General features: G+C 40.8%; 3 protein-coding genes across 3 annotated transcripts; all 3 read right to left on the reverse strand.

The window, feature by feature from the left end:
- Positions 1-2,330: 2,330 nt before the first annotated feature.
- Positions 2,331-8,434, reverse strand: LOC310877898 (uncharacterized protein). The gene is made up of 2 exons (XM_083791894.1): positions 8,217-8,434; positions 2,331-3,694 (listed from the first exon to the last, which is right to left on the reverse strand). Exons 1-2 carry the CDS (start codon positions 8,383-8,385, stop codon positions 2,946-2,948), a joined length of 918 nt encoding a protein of 305 aa, XP_083648020.1. The 5' UTR covers positions 8,386-8,434; the 3' UTR covers positions 2,331-2,945.
- An 877-nt stretch (positions 8,435-9,311) lies between these two features.
- LOC310877560 (uncharacterized protein) lies at positions 9,312-13,692 on the reverse strand. The gene is made up of 2 exons (XM_083791468.1): positions 13,485-13,692; positions 9,312-10,807 (listed from the first exon to the last, which is right to left on the reverse strand). Exons 1-2 carry the CDS (start codon positions 13,651-13,653, stop codon positions 10,068-10,070), a joined length of 909 nt encoding a protein of 302 aa, XP_083647594.1. The 5' UTR covers positions 13,654-13,692; the 3' UTR covers positions 9,312-10,067.
- Positions 13,693-14,864: 1,172 nt separating this feature from the next.
- Positions 14,865-17,901, reverse strand: LOC310877934 (uncharacterized protein). Its single transcript, XM_083791940.1, has 2 exons — positions 17,681-17,901; positions 14,865-16,199 (listed from the first exon to the last, which is right to left on the reverse strand). The coding sequence occupies exons 1-2, from the start codon at positions 17,847-17,849 to the stop codon at positions 15,457-15,459; spliced, it is 912 nt and encodes a 303-aa protein (XP_083648066.1). The 5' UTR covers positions 17,850-17,901; the 3' UTR covers positions 14,865-15,456.
- Between the last annotated feature and the right edge of the window lie 2,531 nt (positions 17,902-20,432).

Raw genomic sequence — 20,432 nt, forward strand, 5'->3', positions numbered from 1 at the left:
TCGTGACAAATCATGACAACAAACACAATTTTTCGGGCCAAACAAAGAATTAGAAAGTAGAAAATAACGGCAGGTTACAACACTTTTTGTTGTTGTTTTTCTTCTATGTAATTATTTGTTTTGTCCAAAATATTGTGTGTGTTGTCATGATTTGTCACGACTCGAGTTGGCTTCGTACAACGCTTAAAAGGTCTTTAAATAAATACTTTTTGAAATGTCTATGGGGAAAATGCATTGTGATTCATTTCCTGGGCCAGGCGTCGTCATGAAAGGGGGCGGGACTGCGACGCTCTATAGTCTGACTATCTAGCCCCCATGAGCTGAGTAACGGAAGTTGCCATTTCCGTTCACGAAAATATATTTTAAAACATCTTTACAATTACAGCAACAAGCTATAGCCGTAGGTGATTTCTATTTATATTAGAATACATTTGCGCGGAGGAAACAGTCTGGTAAAACGAGCGAGACTACGCGCATGTTAATACAGGCTGGGCTCAATTCACGTTGCAGTTTGCAGATCTAGAACGGATATCGAAATATATGAATGTGTAAGTGGAAATGTCAGGATACAGTAGGCGGGCTCTAGACCGGATCTGAACAATAATGTAGAAGCTTTAAAGACTGAAAGTGATTCATGTTGGTGCATTGATGCTGGTCCACTCCCTGCTGGACATAGGTCAACATTGATTGATTGATTGTATTAAACAATACAAAATCTGCAAAGAGGATAAAACCAGAAAAATCATTAAGATTTGTTGTACATAAAGGGTCCTCCATTTTCAATTCACCAGAACATCTTCAAACCATCAAATACACGGTTAGAAAATTAAGGGAGACATCACATGTACTGTATAGTATAATGATATAAAGCTGTAGTTTTTTTTGCATAAACAATTCTAAATAGGCTACGTTTTCAAGGGTTCTTTGCAATATTTGGTGTGATGTTAGGATGCTGCCATTAGGGCATGACATTTATTAAATTATTTATTTATTATTGCACATTACTATGTGAACCCATTCATTCAGAGACCCAGTGCAGATGTCTAGTGTCGGAATTTAAGTCTATTGTTTAATCCTATTTGTATTGTATGTTCACTCTTATAGGCCTACTACTGTTGCTGTGGATTAAAAAGACCAGAAATGGCAGCCATCACTACATAAAGGCAGCATCACCAACCTAACCCTTACAATATAATGAATTCAGATTTCCATAGATGTACTGTATTGTCTCGGATCATATAAGTGTATAACCATACTAGCAGTGCTTAAATTTAAGTAAAATAAATAAATAAAATCACACCAAACCCATGCCTAAACTGAAGCTATACGAATGGTATAGTATAGTTACAATGGCTACAAATCTAACAGCAGAAAATCGATGATTTCCATGATTGATTACTGGGGCTGACTGGCTGTAGAGAGCTGGCTGGTAGCTCAGGTAAGCAACTTTATACAAATAAAATACATTTATACCCAGAGTGGAATTTCTTTTCAAGGATCACATACTGTGTTCATAATACATTTTTATTTGTAAAGCACTTTTTCACAAATCATAAAGTCCTACAGACTACAGAGTAAAAAAAACAGCCAAAAAAACAGCAAAAGAAAAAAAGAGTTAAGAGAGTAAAGTTCACATTTTAAAATGTCTCAACACTCCATGTTATTCATTTACTTCATAATTGCCCTGGACAGTGACAGAATATTAGCTGAAAAAGTTACCTGCAATCCCCAACAAGTTACAGCATAATTTCTATATAGAAAAACACACATTTTATGTATTCAGTGAGTTATTTGATCATGTTGAGATTATCCGAATCTGTGATTCCTTTGCTTCATTATACTAGACCGTCTGTAGAGCACAGAGTCAGTAACGATGGAAGTTGGAGATCCATGCAATACCCGTTGTACCCGTGTCAGAGTACCCATTCCACCCATTTGTCTGTGTCCCGTTTATGCCCATAAATAGAGATTTCTGTATCTGTCTCTCTATGTCCCTTTATTCCTATACAGTATATGGAGTTCTGCGTCAGGCTGTCCAAATATGAAGTGTGTTGCCAAATCTCAATGTGAAGTCATGGAATCTACAGGCGAGATGATTTAGGCTCATTAGGTACTGCCACTGCCACTGGCAGAGCCTGACCTTTTGTAGTGGTTCTGGAATCTGGACAACTGTGTATCTGACCGACTCCACACCGGGCACTGCACTACCTCCCTGTGGTGTAGTGGAACGTGTGTAAAATAAATGTGAAGTCAGTGGGGCGAACAATTCTCGAGTTACGTGGATTACAGACGTATACACGTACACGCGCACACACACACACACACACACACACACACACACACACGTGGTGCATTTATAGCAGGATATGACTTATCAGTGAATGTACAGTATTGATGGATTATGGCAAAATAAAATCTCATGACTGGAAAATGTTTGTATGACCAAGTCCTCCTAACATGTGATTTGTGAAACCCCCCAGGGATATTCCCTACAAAAAAACACAACACTGTAAAATTACGTTTTAGTAATATTGTTCCTGCTGTTCTACATACTGCCAAACAGGTGAAGAAATCAGTGAAATCACAGATTGAGGCTTTGCCTTTAACCTTTGCTTTTATATGAAATATTCCATATTATTAAGATTTTATGGAAGATGCTTCTGAAGAAATTGCTAGTTTGACCACTTCAAATGCTATAATCTTAAACAATGTGTCACAAATGCATTGAGAGCTTGTAGATCGGCTATTTTCGCCGTGCAACATGCTTCCGCAGGAGACGTCCTGACTTCTATGGAATCCAAATTAGTCATTAGTCAGTTGTGGCGAATGGCCAGTATGAGTATGTATGATAATTATGTCAGCTCAGGTGGATTCCTTGATAAACTGTTCAGCTTTCTCACCTGTATGAACCCTTGTGTGTTTTCACCCAAAACATTGATCATAAACTATAAAACTAAGGTATTCTCTCCTGTATGAATCCTCATGTGTCTTTTCAAATGTGTGCATCGAGTAAAAGACTTGTCACACAGTATACAACTGAAGGGCTTCTCCCCTGTATGAGTACGTGCGTGTCTCTTAAGATGTGTACTTCGACTAAAGCGATTACCGCACACTGTACAACTGAAGGGCTTCTCTCCCGTATGCGTACTTGTGTGCCTCTTGAGATCTCCCTTTCGGATAAAAGTTTTACCACAAACTGTACAAGTAAATGTACTTTCCATTGCATGGGCTCTCATGGATGGAGTTTGTTGCACTGATATCAGGTCCTGGGACAGCTTGTTTCTCAAAGAAAATATTTGTCCTTCCACAGTGTGTGTCTCGTTGTGTGTTTTCATCGACTGATCTTCCCTGGGCTCCTCCCAGTCATCACTGTTGTCAGTGTCAGATTCAGAACAGTGTGAAGAGATGAGCTGCACATCAACAGTTGGCAGTGATGCTCCACGGTTCTCTACATCAGCCTCTGTTTTCACGTGTTCATTTGAAGTGCTGGCTAGAGGCTCCGTCTCTCTGTTTTCATTATATTCACTTCTCACTGCTAGTAATGTTTGCGTTGACCCTTCAGTCTCCTCTTGTCTGTGAATTAGCTCCTGCTGTTCCTCCTTAATCTGTGGAGGCTGTGGTTCCTCTTGGAGCAGATAGGACCTCCTCTCCTGTTGCTCAGGTGATTTCTCCTCTTCACAGACTGGGAGGAAGTCTAGGCAGAATAGGAGATGAGAGAAACAGTGCATAACATATGCATACAATCGGCTTGGCCAATATATCGGCACCAAATTAAATACTATATTTTGACAAAGAATAAATTGTTATATGGCCATTATTCACTAGGAGCCTGGATGGCTGTTCCAGAGTTACAATAATTTATATAAATACTTTCGGCAAATCTCTGTGTGAGAAAATGAATGGGTTTTCCATCTGTGGCACCACTGCTTTTGATTGATTGATTGAAATATTTATTAACAGTTTGCAGAATTACAGTACGTTTCAAGCACAAACTCAATACAAAGACTGTTAACTGTGAGTAGACGACGCAATTAAGCATTACACTCGTTTACAAGAGGGTCCACCATGTTCAATGCATCAAAACATTTAGAGACGTACAAATAGACACTTCTACAGTATATACCGGTAGTCAAAGAACAGAAGAGGAATTCATCATAAAGGAGGTAAAAAGGGGAAATAATCATATACTGTGAGGGGAAAAGGGGGGGATTCAGATTTTACGGGGGCCAGTTTAGAATTGCAGCCATCCGTAGGTGCCCTTTGAGAGCGGTTTTGAAGGAGTCAAGTGATTCACATGTCTTAATGACTGTTGGTAGGGCGTTCCACATTTTGGTGGCATAGTAGCGGAAATAATTTAGTCCCTTGTTTGTGCCGAATCTGGGTTGTACATGGTTCGTTGCACTCCCTCTGGTGTTGTGGGTGTGGACTTCGTTAACATTAAGGAAGTATCTAGACAGGTACATGGGTATGTAATGTTGGTGGTGTATCGAATCTTGTGGACCAGACCCCTTGCAAGATGCTGTGAAGTGAGGGGCGCTCTGTGGGCCCATTGCATGGTCCTGATGACGGTTGATTTCGCATATTCTATGCGGGTGAATGGGGTGTCAATACATTTCTCTGTATTGTCTATGGCAGGGGTTCTCAACGTTTTTGGCTGGGGACCCCCGGAATTGCTTTGGCCATGTCTCATGACTCCAGTAGCATGCACAGATAGACACTATCTGTTTGTGTCAACATTAAACCTGTGTATAGGAGGGGCTAGCGCCCCTAAAAACTAGACCTGTAAGTGCCAGCTGGCCACCGGCCTACTTGGGAACGATGCAACTTGGGTACCTAATAATACCCGTTGTCATAACACCTGTTTTTATCTGTCTGTGCCCCTTTTGTGCCCATACTGTATATCGTCACCTTATTAAACTAATTGCCTAAGTCATTTTTTCAAGGTTTTCAGGTTTTCTTAATTATTTCAATTCCAAAAAATATGAAAAAATTACTATTGACATACAAATAAAGGTGTATGTCAATCATGTAACATGTAAGGATAAAATGACTTAGGCCAATATCTGAAGATGCCATTTTAACTTAGGCAATTATAAACCTTATTTAGGCCAAATTACTTCTGCAGTAAGTGACTTAGGCAAAAGGTGTGCCGGCAGGCGCCGGTGGGTGCCGGCATATGTGCCGGCAAGTGCCGGAAGGTGCCGGCATGTGCCGGTGGCAGGTGCTGGCAAGTGCCGAAAGGTGCCTGCAGCCGCCGGTCTGTGGCGGATTAGGAGGCTTTGCCGATGGCAGAGGAAACACTGCCACGGCAGAGGAAACACTGCCATGGCTGTTGGCGGCTGCGCCGTGGCTGCTGCCGCTGCCGGAGAATGCACTCGCTGTCTCTTGATAGTTTGTTTAATATCAGCGAGCCAGGTGCAAATTCTACCGAGTTCAGAGCTCAGGGCCTTTTCAACCTGAAGTTTGTTCCTGTCCGAGACTAGCAGTGCCAAGTCATCTGCGAACAGGAACAAGTTGCAGTAATGTCGTTTACATATATTAGGAACACTAAAGCCCCTAGTATGCTTCCTTGTGGAACGCCACAGCTCACTGGGAGGGACGACGACGACGACAGTGTTCCATTTACCTCCACCATCTGTTCTCTCCCCTCCAGGTAGGATTGCATCCAGCTCACTGATGTGAGCCGATATCAATAAAGCGTCGCAGTCCCTCCCCCTTTCAGAACAACGAGTGGCCCAGGAAATGGTTCTCCATTCATTTTCACCATAGGCGATTCCTAAATTATTTATTTAAAGACGGTTACGGTTACGTTACGGTTACGGACAGTTGGCTTTGTCCGCGGACAAAGCCAACTCGGATCGTGACAAATCATGACAATGAACACAATGTTTTCGGCCAAACAAATAATTAGAAAGTAGAAAAAAACGGCAGGTTACAACACTTTTTTTGTTGTTTTTCTTCTTATAAATGATTTGATCGGCCCAAAACATTGTGTTCATTGTCATGATTTGTCACGATCCGAGTTGGCTTTGTCCGTGGTGTAACAGTCTTTAAATAAATAATTTAGGAATTGCCTATGGTGAAAATGAATGGAGAACCATTTCCTGGGCCACTCGTCGTTCTGAATGGGGGAGGGACTGCGACGCTCATACCAATTGCTTTTAGCTTGTTAACCAGTATGGAGTGGTTCACGGTGTCAAAGGCCTTTTGTAGGTCCAGCATGACCATGCTGCAGTATTTGCCAGCATCCACCTCATGTTTGATGTGGTCGAAGGCATGTGTCAGTGGAGTGGGATGTTCTGAAGCCAGATTGGAACTCGTACATTAATTTATTTGTGGCAAGATACTTTTCAACCTGTTCATAGACAATTTTTTCCATCACTTTTGAGATGGAGCTTAGAATAGAAATAGGGCGGTAGTTGCCGGGGTCTAATTTACTCCCTTTCTTGTGCAAGGGGGTTACTTTGGCCAGTTTGAAATCTTGGGGGACCTGTCCCTGTTTGGGAGAGGAGAGGTTTACTATGTGGGTGATGATTGGAGCTATAGAGATGGCTGAGTCTCTGAGACATTTGGAGGGAATATTGTCATTGCCAGAGGCCTTGTGGGGTTGGAGGGCACTCCATTTCTTAAGTACCTCATCAGTTGTTACCATAACTAGTTTAAAATCTTTACAAACACCTAGGTTTCTGTAGGTTTTAATGTGCTCTACACCAAAGAGCCCAAAGTGGGAGGGCAGTTTGTTCCAGAGTTGTTGCTATGTTTGTATTGTAAAGAAGATGTTCAAGTAGTTGGCCATATCAAGCTTGTCCGTGAAAAAAAAAGCTTGTCCGTGATGAGTGTCGTTCGATTTGATGTTTATGTTTGAAAACCTGGTTTTTAATTTGCTATGCTCTATATAAACAGCATTCCTCTGTAGACACATGAGGACATTATGAGGATCCCCCACCCCCCACAGACACACACACACACACGCACACGGAATCCCCCCCCCCCGGCCTTTGTTTCCCCCCCTCACTGTATATGTTTCTTTTCCCTTTTTACCTCCTTAATGATGAATTCCTGTTCTGTGGCTATATAGAAGTGTCTATTTGTACGTCTCTAAATGTTTTGATGAATTGAACAAGGTGGACCCTCTTGTAAACAAGTGTAATGCTTTATTGGGTCGTCCACTCACAGTTAACAGTCTTTGTATTGCGTTGTGCTTGAAATGTACTGTAATTCTGCAAACTGTTAATAATCAATCAATCAAAAACACAAACGAGGGAAAATAACTGACATACAGATGGCCAGGTTTCCCGCCATCAGGCATTAAAAATTGCATTACTTTGTCATGGGATTGCTATACAAGAATTTAAAAATACATTTCCCCAAGCACTATTACTTCCAAGCCCAAACATTTAGACTCTCGTAGAGGTTTTTTTCGATTCTGACGAATCTCTTTATTCTAAACGGAGCTTGTTTGTTTGTGCCTTAAAATCACTCTTACCTTGTACAAATGCAAAATCTAAGCTGCTTTTTTATTTGCCCCACTTGTCCGTGGGGTGTGCGTCACCATATTAAACAACTGCGGGGCTTATTTTTCAATAAAAAGGGTATTTTAATCCACTGTCTCGGAATCCTCCATTGTAAATGCGCAACAGAACATTGGCCGGGCCCAGGGATCTCTTGCGCATTTACAATGGAGAGAAAACCAAGATGGCCGCCAGATTCCGAGACAGAGTATGGACAGAGTGGATTAAAATACCTTTTTTATTAAAAGAAATAAGCCCCGCAGGTGTTTAATATGGTGACGTACACCCCACGAACAAGTGGGGCAAATGAAAAAGCAGCTTAGGTTTTGCATTTGTACAAGGTAAGAGTGATTTTGAGGCACAAACGTTGCTCTGCGCGACCATATTTGGGTGTAACTCCGTTTAGACTAGAGAGATTCGTCAGAATCGAAAAAAACCTCTACGAGAGTCTAAATGTTTGGGCTAATTACTTCCCTAATCCAGTGGTGGACACCTCGGTTGATTGACCCCTGCCCTAGAACTCAACCAAGAAGCAATAGCCTTTATGGTACAACAACGCATAAACAGATATGAGGTCTTTTCAGGCATCATTTTACAACCAAACCCAGCATTCAGGCCTACCAGGTTTAGGTTCACAATTCACATCAAAAAGCAAGACACATACGATGTAAATTAAAGGGATAATCGTTGTGATTTGTGACAAACCTGGCAGATCAGAGGTGACTTGAGGAGTGAGGAACTCCAGCTGTCTGTGTTGCAGATCTATTTGTTGTTGGTATTGTACGATAGTTCTGACAAACACAGCTAATATGTCCTCTGCAACGGTGGTCAGTCGTTCATTGACGAACAGCCTCAACGTCTCTATGTCACACATTGTTACTTTAGTTAAAATAATATGTCTCTGTTGCCACTTTTACCGACAGAAGCACTGCATGTATTTAGCAACAACAATGAGAAAGAATCACTTCCGGGGTCGATGATGTTGCGCGCATGTTTGCGCATTGATGCTGGTCCGCCCCCTGCTGGACATAGGTCAACACAGCTGCATTTGAACATACAGTATTAGCCTACTTTGTTGCTATGGTGGTGGAAGCATTTATATATATATTATATATATATATATTATTTTTTGCAGGAAACAATTATAATTTAAATACGCTACGACATATTCAATTATGCATTTATTCACTGTTAATAGACACTTAATGACTGCACATTATGTAAACTCATTATTCACAGACCCAGTGTCTAGTGTCGGAATGTAAGCCTATATTGTATTTGTATTTCATGTTTCCTATACAGGATCTCCTCACTGGTCAACAAAAACACCTTGAAGACCCTAACAGGCACCCTTGTACAAGGCTTCTTCGGCTATGCATGCACCTCAAAGGTTCTTAAAACAAGGCTCCAGTCAGACTCCCCTAAACAAACTGTTCAGGCTACTATTGGCTGGATTAAGAGCGTCTGCTAAATGCCTACATTGTTTGTTTTGCTGTTGCTTTTTGGAATAATTATTTTACCATTTAAATGGCTACAAATCAAACGAAGATCTATGATTTCCATGATCGATTACTGGGGCTACATATCAGGTCTGACTGGATGTAGAGAGCTGGCTAGTAGCTCTCACTCTATAGGTAAACTATAGAAAATAGAACAAACACCCATAGTGGAATTTCAAGTATTCAATTTCAAGTAGGCTATTCAGTGTTTATAATACATTTTTATTTGTAAAGCACTTTTTACAAATCGTAAAGTCCTACAGAAAAAACATAAACAAATATATATATATATATGGCCAAAACCACGAAAAACCAAACTAGGGATAAAATGTAGTCTTCAGAGAATGAAGTTCAAATATAGCCAGTGACAATCATTAATTTAAAATGGTGGACCCTATTGTAAGTGTAATGCTTTATGGTGTCGTCCACAGTTAACAGTTTTGTATTGAGTTGTGCTTGAAATGTACTGTAATTCTCCAAACTATTAATAAATACTTCAATCAATCAATCACAAGTAGGGTAGGGATTGGAGCCGGAGGAGAAGTCAATATTAGCTGACAAAGTTGTCTACATGTTGGCTGGTAATCCAGTCTGGCAGTGTGCTGCGGGTTCGACTTACGATCCCGACGGCCTTTACTGCATGACTTCCCCCCATCTCTCTCCCCATTTCCTGTCAGCCTACTGTCTGTCCCACCATAAAAAATATAAAATAAAAGGCGAAAGCCACAGAAAAAACATAAAAAAACAGTTGTCAACATGATATGGTATCGGCCCTTATTTGTGCACATTTGAGTGAGGAGTCTGCTATAAACACAACACGGGATATATAGCTAGATAGGTATAAACACAACACGAGATCACAACACTGGTATCGTTATCGGCTAACACAGAAATTGTGGTATGGGGATCGGATCGGGAACGAAAAAAATGTATTGGGACCTACACAAAATATGTATGATATGTGAGCTCAGGCGGCTTCCTTGAGAAACTGTTCAGCTTCCTCACCTGTATGAACCCATGTGATTTCAGATAGATAATTTCACCCAAAATATTCAAACTATAAAACTAAGGAATTCTCTCCTGTATGAATCTCCACGTGTTTCTTCAAATGTGAGCATCGGCTAAAAGATTTGCCACACAGTATACAACTGAAGGGCTTCTCCCCTGTATGAATATGTGCGTGCCTCTTCAGATGTGTACTTCGACTAAAGCGTTTACCACACACTGTACAACTGAAAGGCTTCTCTCCCGTATGAGTACTTGTGTGCCTCTTAAGATTTCCATTTCGGTTAAAAGTTTTACCACAAATTGTACAACTAAATGTTCTTCCCATTGTATGAGCTCTCATGGATGGACTTTGTCGCCCTGATATCAGGTCCTGGGACAGCTTGGTTCTCAAAGAAAATCGTTGTCCTTCCACAGTGTGCATCTGATCTTGTGACTGATCTTCCCTGGTCTCCTCCCAGTCATCACTGTAGTCAGTGTCAGATTCAGAATAGTGTGAAGAGATGAGCTGCACATCAACAGTTGGTTGTGATGCTCCATGGATCTCTACATCAGCTTGATTTTTCACGCATTCATTTGAAGTGTTGGCTAGAGGCTCTGTCTCTCTGTTTTCATTATATTCACTTCTCACTGCAAGTAATGTCTGCGTTGACCCCTCTGCCTCATCTGGTCTGTGAATTAGCTCCTGCTGTTCCTCCTTAATCAGTGGAGGCTGTGGTTCCTCTTGGAGCAGATTGGGCCTCCTCTCCTGTTGCTCAGGTGATTTCTCCTCTTCACAGACTGGGAGGAAGTCTAGGCAGAATAGGAGATGAGAGAAACAGTGTGATCCTTAATATTGGCATACAATAGGTTTGTGTTGCATTCCTGTGCCAATAATTAGGAGACTCCAGTAGGAGTAACAAACCACATCTCTTAAATTTACAAAAATATAAATGACCTACTCTCGCCCTACAGCACATATAAACAGATCTGACCTATTAAAACATTTTATATCTGAGGCTTTTTGTGTACAATTTAAATAGTTCTGAGAGACAATTTGATAAGGTTCAGCTGCCCCTCGTTCATTACCTGAATAGAAGTACCTATGGACAGGATACAATTAAAGATGTACAAATATACACTTCTATGAAGAAAAAAAATATCATATAAAGAAAATAAAAATGGCAAAAAACATGTACAGTATCGAAAAAAAGGGGGGAGGGGGGGCTCTGACATTTTTATGGGGGTAGTTTTGAGTTGCAGCCGTCTGTAGGTGCTCTTTGAGAGTGGTTTTGAAGCAGTCAAGGAATTCACATTTCTTAATGGCTGTTGGTAGGGCGTTCCACATTGTTGTGGCATAGGAGCAGAACAAGACCGAAATTAATTTAATCCCTTGTTTGAGCCGAATCTGGGTTGCACATGGTTTGTAACAGTTTTTGTATAGAGTTGTGCTTGAAAATGTACTGTAGGCCTATTCTGCAAACGGATAAAAACTTCAATCAATGTTGAACTCCCTCTGGTGTTGTGACTCGTGTGTGGACTTCTTTGACATTAAGGAAGTATTTAGACAGGTACATGGGTGTCTGGTGTAGAGAATCTTGTAGAGCAGACCCATTGCAAGATGCAGATTCTACCGAGTTCAGAGCTGAGGGCCTTTTCAACCTGTTTGTTCCTGTCTGAGACCAGCAGTGCCGAGTCATCTGCAAACAGGAACAAGTTGCAGTCACAAGCTGATGTCGTTTACATAATGGAACATTAAAGGCCCCAGTATGTTTCCTTGTGGAATGCCACAGCTCACTGGGAGGGGGACAGTATTCTGTTCATCTCCACCATCTGTCCTTTCCCCTCCAGGTAATAATAATAATAATAATAATAAACTTTATTTATATAGCACCTTTCATACATAAATTTAGCTCAAAGTGCTTTACAGAGCAGAAAAAATAATAAAAACAAAAGCAAAACAAAACAGCATTAAAGCAGGCATGCAGTTTAAAACAATAGGACAATAGCGCAGTGTCAAATCAGGAGAAGGCAGTGGTACAAAGATAAGAACAGATAAAGCTGGACAACGACATTAAAAAACGACAATAAAAAACAAGCAGTAATACAATACAGTGAGGACATGAATAAAAAAAATAAAAAATCACTTAAAAGCAATGTTGTATAGGTGGGTCTTGAGCTGAGCTTTAAAAATGTCTACAGAGGCTGCCTGACGAATGTACAGTGGGAGCTTGTTCCATGCCCGACTTGCCCGTAGAAGCAAAAAGCTGCTTCCCCGTATTTTCTAGTTGCCACCTCTCTAGGCAAAGCGAGCAGGCCAGCAGTGGAAGACCTTAGGGGCCGGTTTGGGACACATTTATGCAGGCAGTCATGTAGGTAGGAGGGCGCGAGACCATTGAGAGCTTTATAGACAAGTAAAATAATTTTAAAATCAATCCTAAAAACAACCGGAAGCCAGTGCAGTGATGCCAAAACTGGAGTAATATGTTCTCTCATCTTAGTTCTAGTTAAAACTCTAGCTGCTGCATTTTGGACAAGTTGTAATCTGTCAGTTGTTTTCTTAGGCAGTCCTGAAAAGAGTGCATTGCAGTAGTCAAGCCGAGAAAAAACAAAGGCGTGGATTAGCGTTTTTGCATCGTCCAAGGACAAATAGGCTCTGATTCGTGCAATATTTCTAAGGTGAAAAAAGGCAATCTTGGTAACATGATTAATGTGTGAATTAAAATTCAATTCAGAATCAATAATAACCCCCAGGTTCTTTACTGTACTGTTACTTTCTACAGTCAGGTTGCCAAGTCTGCTTATTATTGATTCTTTCTGCTCGCTAGATCCGATTATGAGAACTTCTGTCTTATCCTCATTTAGCTTGAGAAAGTTCTCACTCATCCAACATTTGATGCTAGATAGACAGGTCAACAGCGGTAGGATTGCATCCAGCTCACTGATGTGCTATCAAAACCAATTGCTTTTAGTGTATTCATCGGTATGGAGTGGTTTACGGTGTCAAAAGGATTTTGGAGGTACAGCCTGACCATGCTGCAGTATTTGCCAGCATCCACCTCGTGTTTGATGTGGTCACTCAAATAGAGGAGGCATGCGTCACTGTCAGTGCATGGAGTTGGAGGTTCGGAAGCCAGATTGGAATACAGCAGAATAAAGCTGAAACAAAGCAGATCTACACCTTGAACTGTAGAGAACGAAAATAAAAGCCTGGGTACCAAGGATAATCTACACCTAGATCAGTTGTTTCATATAAGTGTATAATTGTATGTCTTTAAATGTTCTGATGAATTTAAAATTGATGACCCAGGTGTAATTGTGTCTTAGTGCTTTTCCCGGTTATATCCTCAGTAGCAATTTTTTTATTGACCTGTACTTTCGTTTGAACTATACCCAATCTAGTCTGTGAATAATCAATTTGTGTTGGCATTGCAACGACAGACCGTGTAATGTTATGTAAAGGGTTAGGAAAGGGTTATTTGTGACAAACCTGTCAGATCAGAGGTGACTTGAGGAGTGAGGAACTCCAGCTGTCTGTGTTGCAGATCTATTTGTTGTTGGTATTGTACGATAGTTCTGACAAACACAGCTAATATGTCCTCTGCAACGGCGGTCAGTCGTTCATTGACGAACAACCTCAACGTCTCTATGTCACACATTGTTACTTACTAGTTAAAATAATACGTCTATGTTGCAACTTTTACCGACAGAAGCACTGCATGTTTTACCTACATACATAAACAATGAGAATAACTTCCGAGGTCGATGTTACGCGCGTGTAAATATACAGGCTGGGCTCAATTCACGTTGCAGTTTGCAGATCCGGTCTAGAGCGGATATGGAAACTAGGGGTGTTTATGCATGAGTGTGTTTGAGTGGAAATGTCCGGATACAGGCTCTAGACCGGATCTGAACACTAGCTCTCACGTAGAAGTTGTAAAGACTGATCGTGTTGATGCATTGATGCCGTATACTCTAAGATTGATGCTGATCCGCCCCCTGCTGGACATAAGTCAACACAGCTGCATTTGAACGTCACACGTAGTACTTTGTTGGTATGGAAGCTGTATATTGTTTGACTTTTTTTGTTGTTGCAGAAAATCATTCTAAATATGCTACGTTTTCTTTGCATTATTTGGTGTAACGTTATTGATAAATGTAATTGACATAGTTCAATTATTGATGTATTCCTGCACATTATGTAAATTAACTCATTCATTCAGACCCAGTGCAGATGTCTAGTGTCGGAATTTAAGTCTATTGTTCAATCTAATTCTAGCTTATTTACTATACTGTTGCAGTATTCGTAGTAGAGCAGTGTAAAGGGACATGTCTCCTACAATTTGGTACCGATACAGGAATAATATAAGCATTAATCCACTGTTAGTCTCTTGTTTAACTGACACCTGGTTATGTAGACAGATGCCAAAACATTTGTAGACCTGTATACTTCGATGTAGATTATTGATCTTTTTGATGATGCTGTGTTCTTGGTTTACCTATGATGACCCTAGATTACTATTTCTAGATGCATGTGATGTATTTACCTTGTGCTTTCCTTGCTTTCTGTAAATCGCTCTGGATTAAGAGCGTCTGCTAAATGCCTGTTCTTTTTCTCATTATTTTACTATCTAAATGCCTACAAACAGAAAACTATTTCCATGATTGATTATATATTGCTATATATCAGGGCTGAGTGGATGTACAGAACTGGCTGGTAGCTCATTCCACTCAACTTTATACGCAACCAGAATAAGCACCCAGTCGAATTTCCCTAGAAGGATCACATGCTGTGATCATAAAATACATTTTTATTTGTAAAGCACTTTACTATTTCACAAATCTCAAAGTCCAACAGAATTAGAAATAATAAAAAACTGCCAAAACCAGCCAACTAGGGATAAAAACATAGTCTTCAGAAATTAAAGTTAAAATTATTTCACAAATCTCAAAGTCCAACAGAATTAGAGATAATAAAAAACTGTCAAAACCAGCCAACTAGGGATAAAAACAGTCTTCAGAAATTAAAGTTAAAAAAGGCTATAGATCATATTTACATTTTCATCAGATGTCTGCACACTCATGTTATTTATTGATTTCATAATTGCCCTGGGCAGTGACAGGTAGGGCAGGGATACGGAGCTGGAGGAAGGTAAATGTGTTACTGTACCTCCAAACCCCCACAAGACAAAGTCACAGAACTTTTTTTCCATGTGCTTTAGAAATAAAGTGGATTGGACAGCATTATTTCTATTCAGAATATAATGTGAAAAACCAATTTAATGTTGAGATTGTCTGATTCTGTGATTCCTCTGCTTCAGTATCTATGACTGGTTGTCATTGCCAGTGTGTATGATATGTCAGCTCAGGTGGCTTCTTTGATAAACTGTTCAGCTTTCTCACCTGTATGAGCCCTTGTGTGTTTTCAGATCGCTAATTTCACCCAAAACATTCATTATAAACTATAAAACTAAGGAATTATCTCCTGTATGAATCCCCATGTGTTTCTTCAAATGTGAGAATCGACTAAAAGACTTGCCACACAGTATACAAGTGAAGGGCCTCTCCCCTGTATGAGTACGTGCATGGCTCTTAAGGCTTGTACTTCGACTGAAGCGTTTACCACACACTGTACAACTGAAGGGCTTCTCTCCCGTATGAGTCCTTATGTGCGTCTTAAGATTTCCATTTCGGTTAAACGTTTTACCACAAATTGTACAACTAAATGTTTTTCCCCCTGTATGAGACCTCACGGATGGAGTTTGTTGCACTGATATCAGGTCCTGGGACAGCTCGTTTCTCAAATACAATCTTTGTCCTTCTACAGTGTGATTTACGACATTGTGTGTTTTCAGTGACTGATCTTCCCTGGTCTCCTCCCAGCCATCACTGTCGTCAGTGTCAGATTCAGAACAGTGTGAAGAGATGAGCTGCACATCAACAGTTGGTTGTGATGCTCCACAGTTATCTACATCAGCTTGTGTTTTCACATGTTCATTTGAAGTGCTGGCTAAAGGCTCCGTCTCTCTGATTTCATTATATTCACTTTTCACTGCTAGTAATGTCTGCGTTGATCCCTCATCCGCGTCTTGTCTGTGAATTAGCTCCTGTTGTTCATCCTTAATCTGTGGAGGCTGTGGTTCCTCTTGGAGCAGATCGGACCTCCTCTCCTGTTGTTCAGGTGATTTCTCCTCTGGGAGGAAATCTAGCAAGAGATGAGATGAGAGGAACAGTGTGATGTGATGTGAATACACACACACACACACACACACACACACACACACACACACACACACACACACACTTTCTGTTTGGCTTTTCCCTTCACTCCACAGCGAATCATCTGCCTCCATCTCATTCTCACCCTGTCCTCTGCCTCCTCTTCTCTCACACCAACTAACTTCATGTCCTCTTTCACTACATCCATAAATCTCCTCTTTGGTCTTCCTCTAGATCTAGGCATCCTGTCTGGCAGTTCCAACCTCAACATCCTTCTACCGATATACTCACTATCCCTCCTCTGTACATGTCTAAACCATCTCAGTCTGGCCTCTCTGGCTTTATCTCCAAAACATCTGACATGCGCTGTCCCTGCTCTGATGTGTCCACTGTGTTCTAAGATACACCAACGTCTACACTTTCTCAGAAGACTTAGGCTTTTTGGAGTCAGTAGAAATATCATGTTGACCTTTTACAGAGCTAGTATAGAGTCAATCCTAAGATACGGTATATCCAGCTGGTTTGGCAATCTAACTGTGAAATACAAGTCTCAAGTAAATAGGCTAGCAAACATGGCTGGGAAGATCATGGGCATGTCCACCCCACCCATCACTCCCCAGGCCATCTTTGAACAAGCAGTGGTGAGACAGGCTCGGAATATTGTATCTGACCCCTTGCATGTACTGTACCGAGAGTACGAGCTGATGCCATCCGGTAGGAGGTATAGAACTCCACGATGTGTATATAATAGATTTAAACACTCTTTTGTTCCCCTGTCAACTAAAATGCTCAATCAGGGATTGCCGAATGCACTTTAATGACTATAGTTGCACTTTATCAAGGGAATGTGTGCAATATCTCTGTTCTGTGTATGTGGGTGCTTTATGGTGTTTTTTTCTTTTTCGTATGTGAACGTGTCTGTTATTTGTATGCAGCTGTGACTCTGTCTCCAAGACAAATTTCTCCCAAAGGAGACAAATAAAGATATCCTTGAACCTACTCCTGAATCCTATCCACCCTTGAACCTCAACATTTTAGTCTCTTGCTAGCTCCAGCCTCCAGCTCTGCTTCCTGTCTTTTCCTCAGTGCAACTGTCTCTAAGCCATTCAACATATGGTCTCACCACCGTCTTGTACACCTTTCCTTTTATTCTTGCTGATATATGCTCATTTGAATTGAAAAGACTGTAGTATGCATGTAAAAGCAATTTTAACGCATACTTTTGATTGATTGATTGAAATCTTTATTAACAGTTTGTAGAATTTACAGTACATTTTAAGCACAAACTCAATACAAAGACTGTCAACTGTGAGTGGACGACCCAATTAAGCATTACACTTGTTTACAACAGGGTCCACATTGTTCAATTCATCAAATACAAAGCAGATCACCTTGCGTTGGCATTGCGACAACAGAGTAGACAGTGTAAATTAAAGGGTAAATAAATCATTATGATTCGTGACAAACCTGGCAGATCAGAGGTGACTTGAGGAGTGAGGAACTCCAGCTGTCTGTGTTGCAGATCTATTTGTTGTTGGTATTGGACGATAGTTCTGACAAACACAGCTAATATGTCCTCTGCAACGGCGGTCAGTCGTTCATTGACGAACAGCCTCAACGTCTCTATGTCACACATTGTTAGTTACTTTAGTTAAAATAATACACTGTTGTTACTTTTACCGACAGAAGCACGGCATATGTTTTTAGCTACAAACAATGAGAATAACTTCCGAGGTCGATGCGTAGGTAGAAATTGTAAAGACTGATCGTGTTGGTGCTGGTGCGCCCCCTGCTGGACATAGGTCAACATACCGGTAGGTGCATTTGAACAGCTCGAAGCTGTATTTCCCCCCTTTCTTTTTTTGTGCAGAAAACCATTCTAATTAGGCTACGTTTTAAATTTCAAGTCTTCTTTGCATTATTTGGTGTAACGTCAGTATGCTGCCATACTATGAGGGTGTGACACATATTCAATTATGTATTTATTCATTATGTATGTGAACTCAATTCATTCAGAGTCCCAGTGCAGATGTCTAGTGTCGGAATCTAAGTCTATTGTTTAATCTTTTTTTGTATTTTATGTTTACTCCAATTACTACTGTTGCAGTGGATTTACAAAATAGGCCAGAAAAGGCAACCATCTCTACACATAGGCAGCATCATCATATCATATATTGAATTGAGATTTCCCCAGATGTATTGATCATCTGGCTACGTGAGAGTATAACCATACTAGCAGTGCTTAAATTTAAGTAAATCCATTAAACCCCACCTAACTCATGCCTAAACTTAAGCTACGCACGGTAGGCCTATAGTATAGTTACACCAACAAATTACAATGATGCTTGTGTGACACAGAGCAGTAATTGGTTAACTAGGTCATTTGTAAAATTCTAGACCTGTAGGCCTATACTTCAATGCACAAATTATTAATCTTTTTGATATTATATTGTTTAGACTGATGCTATAGGTTTACCGTCCTATGAAAATCCTAGATTACTCATTTCTATGCAATTGATACAAGGCTACATGTGCTTTCCTTGCTTTCTGTAAATCCCTCTGGATTAAGAGCATCTGCTAAATGCCTACATTGTATGTTTTACTGTTCCTTTTTGGAATAATTATTTTACCATTTAAAGGGCTACAAATCTATGATTTCCGTGATTGATTACTGGGGCTACAGCTACATATCAGGGCTGAATGGATGTAGAGAGCGGGCTGGTAGCTCATTATAGCAATAGAATAAAATCACCCAGAATGGAATTTCACTTCAAGCCAGGATCACATGCTGTGTTCGTAATACAATTTAATTTGTAAAACATTACCATTTCACAAATCTCAGTCCTACAGAATTAGAAATATTAATAAAAATCACACCCATGTGAAATGAGTGGTGCAACTCCCCTCTCTCTCATTAGCAGGCAACAGTGCAGCACTTGTCTAATACTATCTCTCTCTGTTTCTGCACAACAGTGCCCCTACTGGTAGTCATAGTCATATACTGGTGCTCATGAACACATAGGTGAACCAACACGTAGGTGAACACGGACATTGCTGTTCCTTGGAGTGGTTGCACCACTCAAAAACAACCAAAACCAGCCTATAGGGATAAAAAGTAGAGTCCTCAAGGAGTACAGTTCAAATATAGATCACATTTTACATTTTCTCAGATGTCTGCACACATAATTTCCCTGGGCAGTTACAGGTAGGGTAGCGATCCGGAGCTGGAGGAACCGGATCCAACATTAAGGAACCGGAATCGCTGCCGGAACCGGGTTTTATCACACTGTCGGAGCCGGTATGTGGACTTTGTCTGCTATACAGTTACAATATTGTATAATATTACAATATTGGTGGACCAACATAACTCTCAGTTACAGAAGTGTAAGGGTCCATTTGGAACCTCCTATCGGAATTGTTAAAAGGAACCGTTTAAGGAATTGGACCATTAAGAGGGAATCGTTACATTAAAATCCTAAAGGATGCCTAGTGAGTGACAGGTGTATTGGAGTAGCATCATTTGGTGAACTGTTCCATTGGGGGTTAGGGTTATCTCAGAGTCAATCTGCTAATCAGAAGGTCACTGGTTCGTCTCCTGGACCCAGTCTGTGTCAAAGTAGGGACACGTAACACCTGACTTCTCCCCGAGCGCTCATCATAACCATCTGAGCAGCCATAAGATGGGTGAAGCTGAAATCTGAATTCCCCTTTATATCAAATTATATTCCACAAGTAAATATTAGCTGAAAAAGCTGTCCACATGTAATATAGATGATTCTGTGATTCCTCTGCTTCATCATCTATGATTTATTTCAGTGCCACAGCAGTGCCATGTCAGCTCAGGTGGCTTCCTTGAGAAACTGTTCAGCTTTCTCACCTGCATGAACCCTCGTGTGTGTTTCCAGATAGCTAATTTCACCCAAAACATTCATCATAAACTAAGGAATTCTCCCCTGTATGAATCCCCATGTGTTTTTTCAGATGTGAGCATTGACCAAAAGGCTTGCCACACAGTATACAATTGAAGGGCCTCTCCCCTGGGGGCGGCGGTGGATCAGGGGTAGAGTGGCTGGATGGTAACCGCAAGGTTGCCAGTTCGAACCCGGGCTCCCTCTGAGTTAGTATCGAAGTGTCATTGAGCAAGACACTGAACCCCTAATAGCTCCTGATGTGCTGATTGGTGCCTCGCATGGTTTCCGCTGCCATTAGTGAATGTGTG

This window comes from Protomyctophum parallelum (assembly GCF_964188405.1).
Source record: "Protomyctophum parallelum genome assembly, chromosome: 20".
Classification (NCBI taxonomy): domain Eukaryota; kingdom Metazoa; phylum Chordata; class Actinopteri; order Myctophiformes; family Myctophidae; genus Protomyctophum; species Protomyctophum parallelum.

Coding starts and splice junctions, on each gene's coding strand:
- LOC310877560 (XM_083791468.1), bottom strand. CDS start 13,653: ATGTGTGACATAGAGACGTTGAGGTTGTTCGTCAATGAACGACTGACC. Junction 10,808..13,484: donor AGTCACCTCTGATCTGACAG/GTTTGTCACAAA, acceptor TATTCTGCCTAG/ACTTCCTCCCAGTCTGTGAA.
- LOC310877898 (XM_083791894.1), bottom strand. CDS start 8,385: ATGTGTGACATAGAGACGTTGAGGCTGTTCGTCAATGAACGACTGACC. Junction 3,695..8,216: donor AGTCACCTCTGATCTGCCAG/GTTTGTCACAAA, acceptor TATTCTGCCTAG/ACTTCCTCCCAGTCTGTGAA.
- LOC310877934 (XM_083791940.1), bottom strand. CDS start 17,849: ATGTGTGACATAGAGACGTTGAGGCTGTTCGTCAATGAACGACTGACC. Junction 16,200..17,680: donor AGTCACCTCTGATCTGCCAG/GTTTGTCACGAA, acceptor ATCTCTTGCTAG/ATTTCCTCCCAGAGGAGAAA.